Genomic DNA, 10,681 nt, shown 5'->3' with positions numbered 1-10,681 from the left:
TGTACATCTTACTTATACACTTTTACTTACCCATTTGAATGTCCTGTGTACATAAGATTTATATGAAAATAAGCACAAGCTCAATGGTTGCTTCTTTGTATAAAGCTAGATTGTTTTTGTAGGTCTTGTTGTTGCTGCTGTTCTTTTGAGACAGGGTCTCATGAAGCCCCAGGGTGGCTTTGAAGCTCCTGCATCTACTTCCTAAAATACTGGAACATTACCATAGCTGGTTCAGTATGACTTTTCTGATGTAAACTTTCAAGTTATTATAATTACTGTTAGATTCCCATGAAATACCCAGTTACTTTGAACAGCAAGTTTAAAATGTTTTACTATCATTGCAAACCAGAATGCTACTCTAACCTGTGAAATGGCATCCATTTGAAGAGTCAGTGATACCAGGTGCATCCTACAGTTGACTTCCATTTTTTTTTTTAGCACTGAAAGGATTATTCAGGAGGCAAATCAGAAGGTGGGGAAGGTAAATTTAACCCATTTTCTGTAACAGTAGCTTGCACTGACACTTCAAGTTATATTCCCTAACTGGGATCACCATTACAATCAAGTTTTGAACATCAGAGAACATATTCCTGCTGGAAAACATTAACAGTTCAATTGTAGCTTTTCTTCTAACACATCATGAAATATATACTTTGTGAAAGACTAAACTAGTTTTAAAACCTTGAAAAATGTTAGCTAGCAACAACAAACTCATAAGTGAACAGTCAAAATCCTAGAAAACTGCTTTAAAACACATTTTATAATAATTCTAAACACCAAAGTGAATATTTTAATGTTCAAACATATTGTACTTTATTCCCAAGGGAAAATTACATGTGTTTACATGAATCCTTGGTTAAAATACTTTTTTAAAAGACCTGTACCATTAGTTAGCAAATGTTTGAAATAAAAAAAAATCCAACAGTATAATTTACAAATAGTACAATATTCCTAAAGTACAAGAAAAAAGCCTTGGCATTACATAAAAAGAAACTGAGTGGACAATTGTAAATACAATAGGCCTAATAAGGGAACCAACCATCTAGAAATTTAGCACACAATGTCTGAGAATCAAATATTATAGTACTAAAAACTGCAGTCTTTACAAAATACTCTCATAGAATACTTATTTTTAAATACATTTAAACTACACACAACTGTTAAGTTCAAGAATTAAGAAGTCTTTTAATAATCATATTAATCTTATTTGCAACAATAACACAAACATATTATTATATCTAATCACCCATTTCTCTAGTCTAGTTCCACAGCATGAAAATAACAGCAGACCAAGAAATCAATAATGGCAAATATTTAAGCAGGGGTCATTTATCATATTAGGGTTACCAGTAACAGGTATTTGAACTTTCTTCATTTTTACAACTCAATTTAATTGATATATTAAAAACAAGAAGCATACATGCTTGTGGGATGCCATGTAATATTTTGAGATATGCATGTTATAAAGTATTTAAACTGAGTTATCACCTCAAAATTTTATATTTCTTTATGGTAAGAACATTGAAATGGGAATTTTAAATTAATAAAGATAGTATATGCTTTGTAAGACAATAAGCAATTATCATACATCTCAATAACTGCAAACAGTTCTTTGGTGAAATTGACAAGATCTAAATTTAAAACAAGGTTTTACCACCAACCAAAGAGTACACATGGAGGGACCCATGGCTCCAGCTGCATATGTAGCAGAGGATGGCCTTGTCAGGCATCAACAGGAGGGAGGCCCCTGGTCCCGTGAAGGCCTGATGCCCCAGTGTAGGAGAATGCCAGGGCAGGGAGGCAGGAGTAGGTGGGTTGGTGAGCAGGGGGACTGGGAATGGGATAGAAGGTTTTCAGAGGGGAAAACAGGAAAGGGGATAACATTTGAAATGTAAATAAAGAAAATATCTAATAAAAAATAAATTAAAAAAACCAACAACAACAAGGTTTTAGTGTATATGTGACCAGCATTAAGAGACATCATTCAAAGCTGTACGAGGGTTGTGAACTAAACTACTGATAATCTGCAGGTAGTAACATTATGGGAAAATTTTTGCTTTTTAATTTTTATATGTATTTTCCAGTGATTTACAGAATATATTATGATCTTTTAATCAGAATATTTGGGGTTCAGTGTTTTTATACTTATACACAGTACCAATAGATTTGTCTGGCCATAGACTGTAGGTACCAAGGTAACTAGGCTTTTTTTCTGGCTTATGGTTGGTCTCACCAAAAAAGACTTCAAGGATTATCTTAGAATATAACTTATGCTCGGGATGTAGCTTCGATGTAATAAAAAAAGAAAGATTAATAGATAAAAATACTTCAAGAATACCTCATAAGAATTGTGATGTTTCAAAACTGTATAGACTCTCAATTTGCAAATGTTGAACATTTTGGTATTCTAAAACTTATCTCATACTGTCTATTTTAAACTAGGACAGCACATTAAGTGGGATTTTGATAAACTTTGCAACTGAAACCTAATTTCAAAGCAAAATGAGGGCACAATGTTAGTGTGATATTCACAATGCTGGCAGACAGTCCAGTTCTCTGTCCTCAGTAACCGTACACACTTTTGCATGAATAGTGTGATTTCAGTAACTTTCCCCACGAAATAATGAAATGTGAAAGCAATCTTTCCTCACTGACTTAAAAGTCAGATTAGCTAAAATGCCTACAATGTAAGTAACTTTTAAGGAAAGCGGCATCTCAAACCCAAGGGCCTGGTATTTTCCAGCAAAGTCCTTGATTTAAAAAGGAAATTTAGATTTGTTTCACAAAGTATTTCTTAATATATCCAAATAAATAAAACTGAAAAGCAAGTATAAGCCAAATCGCTAACATTTTTTCTTATTGTAAAATATGTAAATTCTTCCTAGGATAAGAGATAACTCATTTAAAATATCCGCCTGTACCTATCCAACTTTTCCAAATTTTCATTTGCAAATGGAGATTCAGAGTTCAAAATAACCATATTATTGGGTGGGTCAAAATTTAGCCAAACGTGACTGACGCTTTAACACTGATTTTAACATGTTCTTTCAACTTTATTCAAACAAATGTATTTATTATCAATACCCCAGAATTATTTAACATATTCAAAAATAAATTTCATGCTATCAAAAGGTGATGTTCACTTTAATCCTGTTTGCCTTCACGCCACTGTCGTGAGCCTTCATTCCAGGCCACATACACAAACAGGGACAAAACCACATGAACAGCAACAACAGCAACAATTGCGGCATAAAAATAGCTGTCTCTATTGGACATTCCAAGGGCACCTATCAAGAAAAGAGAATATTTCATTGTATTATTCACTTACCAAACTACAAAATTCAAAACCTAAGAATTCTGTTTGTGATGAAGACCATCACAGAAAACCTCAACTAAGTTGTGGAGCCCAGTCCCAAAGGATACAGGTACAAAAAAACAAAACTCCTGTACCCGAAGGCTCAAGCATGAATTTGAAAGACAGCAAAGCAGGGCATATGGGAGGTTTTGAAAGGAGGAATGGGAAGAACAGTGCTCATGACACAGAAATCAGAATTACTAATTACCAACTATCTTGTTTTCATCTCCCATTTTCACTTGTAGTGCTAACTGCAATTACTTAATTTTAGTACCACAGTTCTAAAATGAAGATACTACAATTAATCCAGAAGATTGTTGTGGGGATTCTGTAGGTGAATTCATGTAAAATATTTAAAGCAATACATTGTAAGTAATAAATATTCCCCAGAATTTTGTTTTGTTTTTGAGACATGGTCTCATGTAGCCCAGTTTGGCTTCTACCTCCCAAGTATTACAGGCATGCAGCACCACACCCAGCCAACCAAAGCATAAGTTAAATATATGGCCAATAACTTACACAAAAGGAAGAAGAAAAAAGGTTTTACAATAAAGATTCATAAAAACTCAGAACAAATTAGAAAATAAAATATATTAAAAGTATGTAAAAATTACCTTCAAATATATAAGATTTAGTTGTAAAATACAACCCGATAGGAACTGTGATCATTAAAGCTGTGAAGAACAGGAGTGTCTTCAGGGTTGCAGCTAAAGAGTTTTCATTTCTGAAAGAAAGTGAACAAAATTTTCACAAACCATATCAAAATATAATAATCCTGAAGATAAAAGAATTCTGTGTCAAATAGCTTCTGCAATCCTGAACGCAGGAAAGAGGCAAGCATGCGCATGTGTGTACCCAAGCCAGACCTTGAGATTGATGTGCTTGCGCATGTGCAGGCACGAAAGCCCCTAAAAATTACATAAAAACCCCAAACCCATTTGTAATCCAACAGCTCCTCCCCAAGGACTGTACACATTTCTTCTCAAACCAGAGGACTAGACCAGAAATGAACCAGAAAAGGCAGATGTATTCTAGAATCAAACTGATTCAATACCCAGCTAGGGCTTTGTAGAATATACAGTTGGGTAGGAGTAAACTGAGAAGACAAACATATTAATAGCTATTCCAGGAGACTCCAAATAAAGCTTAAAATGGGCAGCTTGATCATACTTGAGATGGAACACTCCAATGATGACAGGGTGTAGACACATTTCTTTCAAAGACTAAATGTAAAATACATAATTAACATTACTGCTTAGTTTCCATAATTTTGAAGCTAGTTTGAAATTGCAGAGAAATGCATTTTCGCAAAAAAAAAAAAAAAAAACAAAAAAAACAGGGCATTCTTTTTTGAATAGTAAATCATTTAAACAACTGTGTTTCCTTTAATGTGATTACTTTTTAAAAGTCTGATGGAAAAATCAATCAAAATCCTAGAAAACAGAAATGTATTTTAAACTATTCTGATAGACAGGGAAGAGGAAAAATCAGACAGTAAAAAAGTTACATCAACAAAGTAATATTGAAGGTTTTAATTGAATCGAAAAACTTGAGTAAATTTATTGTGTTCTGTGCTCATCTAGAACAAAAGTCAGTCTACAAACTCCAGTCATGACTAAGTATTCTAGACAGACACAGCCATTTTTTATTTTGTGTGTATGTAAGAGTGAATGTATGTTTGAGTGAGTATGTATATGCACAATCAAGGTAGACAAATGACCAAATCTATAGAAAGACTAAACACTGGCAACTATGGATAGGGACAGGAAATATAGAACTGTATGTCAAAGTCCAATAAAGTAACAGTCACAAGGCTATTAAGTTTAAACAGATAATATACAACATAAAAATTATATCTTATAAAACTGCATTGTATTAGCAAGCTTTCTTGGTTGATTACAATCCTTGTACATGTGGGAGAAATAAAAATCTTACTTTTATGTAAACTGTCATTGGCAGAACAAAACATTCTACACTAACTTTTGGTACCTAAATATATTACCTTTTACCATACTCTACCATTACTGAGCTACAGATATGCTAGACAAATGCTCTACCATGTAGCTACCTCTCTAGCTTGTTTTACTTACCCTTAGAGACTGACTTTCACTAAGTTGCCCATGTTAGCCTAGAACTCATTCTGTATCCCAAGCAGGCCTTGAAATGATGATCCTTCTGCCTCAGATTACCCAATAGTTAGTTTTAAAAGGCCTATGCCACTACAAGTAGTGTGTTCTTTAGATTCTCTCTCTTAAATATCTACTATCTGGTATAATTTTTACAAGGATGGGCCAGAAGGATGGCTCAGTGGTACTTCTCTTACAGTAAACCCAAGTTCCATTCCCAGCACTGATGTCAGACAGCCTTAACTTCAGCTTCAGAAGATTCAATGCCTCTGACCTCCTCAAGGCACCTGAATCATTCATACACACACATACACACACACAATTTAAAACAATAAAGCTTAAAAATAATTTCATAAACTTACTGGAAAAAAATGATACAACACAATAAAAATATTAGTGTGAACAAAATCATAGTTCTATCATGTAAATATAATCTTTTCTATATATTAACATCCAGGTCTCCACAGCCTGTGTGTACATATGTTACTAATTCATGGCCTGTTATTCTCAATACATTCTTACTCTTCTCTATCTCAAACTTTAAAAAAATTGATTTTTCTCTTTTATAACTTCAGTAATTTAAGTAGTTATCCATCATTTAAAAACAGAAATATTTTGAGAAACACATTTTTCAGATGATTCTGTCACTCCACAAACATCACAGATCATACCCATACAAACTAAGATGGCTAAAATAACACTAGATAATACAGCCCCATGGAACACATTTGCAGTCTGTTACTGATCAAAATATCCAAAGCATGAGTGGATAGTCAAAATTAAATGTGCAACAAACTTTAAAAAAAAGTGGTTACCCAACTTCCCCTAGCATTTATACCACATTTCTCCTTAGCTTCTAGCCATAGCTCACTATACCTGTTGGTTCTGCTGTTACAAATTAGGTCAAGTAGTATCAGTGACATAAAACAAAGAAATGGATATCAATTGATTGATTGATCTTATACCTGACTAGGGGTTGCTGAGGTCTGTCAGAAATGAGGAATGAAGGAAAAACCAGACTCTATTCTTCATGTACTTGGTAAGAATATCTGCTGGTAGCTGGGCATGGTGGTACAAACCTTTAATCTCAGCACTTGGGAGGCAGAAGCAGGAAGATCTCTGTGAATCCAAAGCCAGCTTACAGAGTTCCAGGACATCCAGGGCTACACAAAGAAACTTTATATTGAAAAACAACAGAGTAAATGGATTACATGGCTTTGGAGTGAGCAGTCAAGCCATAGTAACTGTGTGGTCTAATTTTGTGATCCTGGATAAAGTCACTTATGTGAATTCAACTTCCTTTTTTTCCAAAGTTAAATACTAAGTAGTCAGCCAAAATAAGAATTAAAAAATCTGATGATGTCAATTACTGGCTGCTAACTTCTTCCCAGGCTCCTCGCTTCTGAGAGACCAGTAGAACAGCAAAGGCCTACTATCACATTCTTTCTGTTTAGTCACCAGTCCTTACCCTACAGATTGATTCCCCTCAAGAGAAGTGGCCTTGACATCAGGGCCAGCCTCCAATCTATTTACATACTAGATATTTACAAAAAAAAATATGTGATGTAGGGGCTGGCAGGCTTCAAGATAAAGGAGGCCGGGTGCCTATCCTCAAAAGACCCATTTGGCAGAGGGGAGACTGCAAAGCAGCAAAGTCGCCAAACAGGGAGGGGAAGTGCAAGGAAGCATGAACTGAGGGCCCGCTCACTTGTGCCCTGGATCACAACTGAAGGGAGGGGCCAGTCACTCAGTATGGCTTCAAACTACTTTCCCTCTACATCAGCCGGCGGTGAAGCACGGAGGGGGGCCGTTCCCAAGCCCACCCTGTTTGTCTCCTGCCTGCCCCGGGGCCAGAGCCAGGCCAGAACCGACCGGCCGCGGTTGCCCAGCTGAACTCTGGATACCTGAACTCTGGAGGCTGCAGCGCATTGAGCGCGGCTTTATCAAGACGCTCCATGGCTTGGCAGGGAGGGAAGCAGTAGGCTCTGGGTAGTCAGCGGGGCTCAGCGGCGGCTAACGGGGTGACAGTACTAGGCCGGTCGCGCCGGAAGTGCCCAGGCTGAAGCGCACTCCTGTGGCGCGGCGTACTGACGTGCAGGCCCCGCGCGCAGGCGCGGGTAAGCTGCGAGCACTCACGTGACTTACCCGCGGGGGGTTCGCGGTGTCCGTCCGGCTGCGAGTGGATCATTTTCTAAGAGCAGGCCGGGCGAGTAGCCTAGCCACTCCACGTTGAGCCGGGACTTTCCGCGCAGCATTGTCCTTCCGGGCCCAGTGCCTGTCGTTCGTCTCTCTGTCCCGCTTGCGGTGTCACGGGAGCCTGGTGACCCAAGGTAGACGAGCCGCGGAAAGGACGACCCAGCTGTCGGCTGTGGTGCTAGGCAACCGAGCAGTTTCCGATAACACAAAAAGCAATGCACATTATTCCACCAGCCCATAAGCAAAGACCTCATTCATTCCTACCCGCCTTAACAGCGGGAAGTTGAGATGAGTTAGTTTAACACTCACCTGAGTCAGTAAAACTAGAGAACTGTTCACTGAAAGAGCCCTTGCTGAGTGACTGTTCCACGGAGGTAGTTAGTGACCCAAACTTCCACTTAGAGTTAAAAGTATGTTTTGCAGCTGTTCAGAAAGCTGCCAATGAGACAACAGGGACTCAAAAATAGTAAGGACAGATGGGCCTAAGCTCCTAGGCAACCCGAGAGGCACCAACAGAAAAGGGCGTGTAAGCTCTAGGACAGGCTTAACAAAATAAGGTTGCCTCTGGCTGCTAATACTGAGACAGCCCTTAAATGGTCAAGCCCGGAAAGGGCTGCTGACCACATACCTATTTTCTGCACCATGGGATACTAAGCACATCCGAAAGGACAAGTAAACCAGCCCTGATTGAGCAGTAGGAAGTTTGAGTTTCAGTTTAAAAGCAATAACCCCTCTCCAAACCTCATGCAGATTCTTAGGTGAACCTAATGTATGAACTCAGGCGGTGGGAAACTTGGTGTCCTAGGTGACACACTGGGCAGCCAGTCAAATATATGAGGCCTGTAGCCAATTTTTCTCTGTTCTGAGGGTTAAGAAAAATGTCAAAGAGTAGTATCTCGCAAACGACTCAGGAAAGTCATTTGAATTTTAATGTTCATAAATTGAACTTTTTGGAACTGGGTCATGCATATTCATTTGAATTGTCTCTACAACTTTAATGTTGTATAGATGCAACATAAGTAGCATGTTCCATAAATCCTAAAATATTGTCTATGTGGATTTGGGGAGAGGGAAAGAAAGAGGGATGGGGAGGGAGGAAGGAAGGAAGATTGGGGGAGAGGGAGACAGCATATGATTGAAATGGAGCCAGGACCTCTGTAGCATGCTGAATATGTGCTCTGCCACTGAAAAACTACTCCCAGAACTCCCTATCCAATTTGAAAATTTGACATATAGTCTCACTCACTCAAGCCAGCCTTGAACTCACTCTACAATCTAGGCAGGTCTTGGACTCAATTCTTCTGTCCCTGCCTCTCAAGTGGCTGGGATTGTAGATTTATAGCACCAGACATGATGATGTAGGGCTCTTTGCGGGAACACTGCTGATTCCTGACCTTGCTTATCACCCCATGGTCCTTAATCCCCTGGGGAATCCATAAACTTAATAATGGGTATTCTGAGAACAAGTTTTGGTATTTCTAAAAGTCTAATGAACTTCAACAATTAAAACATCACATTATTGTTCACTCAGGGGTCTCAAGGATGCCTGAGACCCCTCACCACTTCCAGACTGGTGACTGGATCTATATAAGGAGGCATTAGGGACAGTCGCTGGAACCCGGATGGAATGGACCCTTCCTGGCCCTTCTAGCCACTCCCACAGGCCTCAAGATGGACAGTACTGTGGCCTGGGCACACACTTCCCATGTGAAACCTGCAGACTCCCCGCCCTCCAGAGACCCCCACTGGTCAGTATAGAAGATAGACAAGCTCAAGATCACTTGACCTTGATCATGACTGCTTGTGATACCTTTGGATTCTGGTTCCTTCCCCCATCCTATGTGCCTGTCCACCTGTTACAGCACTCACTGCCTCCTTTCTGTTGGGGTTGGGGATGGCCAAGGGAGCCACCAGGACTTCCACTCTGGTCTTACAAGGGGAAAATTATGACAGTCAGAGGGCAGCGATTGATTTAGATATAGAGAGAATAGAAACTTCCATCAGTCCCCCTCAAGAATCACTGACATCATTATCAGAAGGAGTACTGCAGGATAGGAGGGCTATGTGCTGCCTAAGCTGAGGAGGATTGTGCTTTATATAGACCATTCCGGGGTTGTTAACCCTGTTAGGACCCCTAATTGTTCTCCAGCTATTGTTGACTTCTGGCCCCTACATTTTGGACCACTTGGTCACTATTTTTTTTAAGGATTTTATTTATTTATTTTATGTATGTGAGTATACTGCAGCTGTCTTCAGACACACCAGAAGAGGGAGTCAGATCCCATTACAGATGGTTGTGAGCCACCATGTGTTTTCTGGGAATTGAACTCAGGACCTCTAGAAGAGCAGTCAGTGCTCTTAACTGCTGAGCCATCTCTCTAGCCCAGTAGCTATTGTTAAGAAACACTTAGGTACAGTGCAGCTAATGATCTTAAAGCAGAGATACAAAGAACTAGATACAAAAGATCAGGAATATGAGCTATCAGAATACGAGCAATTGCTTCAGGATTGAAGCATTCACAAAGAAAAGGAGTGAATGAAAGGGTCAGCTCAGGAACTTTGGAAAGGTCGTGGAAAACTTTCCCCTCCCAGAAGGGAGAGGCTAAATTACATTCCTCAGACCACAGGGAGATCCCTGGAGCTAGGGAATGCTGAGACTTATTCCGAGACTTATTGCCTACCTCATTCCCTAACAACCAATTAATTTAAAAGTAACACTGTTCTGCCAATCACATTGTGCCTAATGGTGGCTGCCGTGAGGACTGCATAAAGGCCTGCTGGGCGGGCTGGGCGTGGTCATTCTCTCCCCTTGTGCAGGGTGTCCCCAGCATGCTGGATTAAATAAAATTCCTCTTGGTTTTTGCATTGAAAAGAAAATCACATTATTTGACTTGAGGCATAAATTTTGTCACACTGACAAGGTAATCCTGTTCATCTAATGAGTAAATGGAAAGACCATTACTAAAACCTAAAATATGCTATAGTATACTTGATAAAATAAATC

The 10,681-nt window shown here is 39.1% G+C and overlaps 1 protein-coding gene across 2 annotated transcripts; it reads right to left on the bottom strand.

Moving 5' to 3' along the window:
• Positions 1-1,160: 1,160 nt before the first annotated feature.
• Vma21 (vacuolar ATPase assembly factor VMA21) lies at positions 1,161-7,811 on the bottom strand. 2 transcript variants are annotated; one of them, XM_052171268.1, is made up of 3 exons: positions 7,627-7,811; positions 3,970-4,079; positions 1,161-3,287 (listed from the first exon to the last, which is right to left on the bottom strand). In XM_052171268.1, the coding sequence occupies exons 1-3, from the start codon at positions 7,734-7,736 to the stop codon at positions 3,145-3,147; spliced, it is 363 nt and encodes a 120-aa protein (XP_052027228.1). In that variant the 5' UTR covers positions 7,737-7,811; the 3' UTR covers positions 1,161-3,144. The 2 variants fall into 2 exon arrangements, with proteins under 2 accessions (XP_052027228.1, XP_052027227.1); XM_052171267.1 differs by lacking the exon at positions 7,627-7,811 and adding an exon at positions 7,386-7,560.
• Positions 7,812-10,681: the final 2,870 nt, after the last annotated feature.

This window comes from Apodemus sylvaticus, chromosome X (assembly GCF_947179515.1).
Source record: "Apodemus sylvaticus chromosome X, mApoSyl1.1, whole genome shotgun sequence".
NCBI lineage: Eukaryota > Metazoa > Chordata > Mammalia > Rodentia > Muridae > Apodemus > Apodemus sylvaticus.
Note: the sequence above shows the minus strand (reverse complement) of the source record. Positions and strands in the feature narration are given on the sequence as shown.

Excerpts from the sequence above, each read along its gene's own strand:
- Vma21 (XM_052171268.1), bottom strand. The coding sequence starts at position 7,736 with ATGCTGCGCGGAAAGTCCCGGCTCAACGTGGAGTGGCTAGGCTACTCG. Across the intron at positions 4,080-7,626 it reads ACACCGCGAACCCCCCGCGG|AAATGAAAACTCTTTAGCTG; the intron begins GTAAGTCACGTG and ends ACTTTCTTTCAG. Across the intron at positions 3,288-3,969 it reads TAAATCTTATATATTTGAAG|GTGCCCTTGGAATGTCCAAT; the intron begins GTAATTTTTACA and ends TTTTCTTGATAG.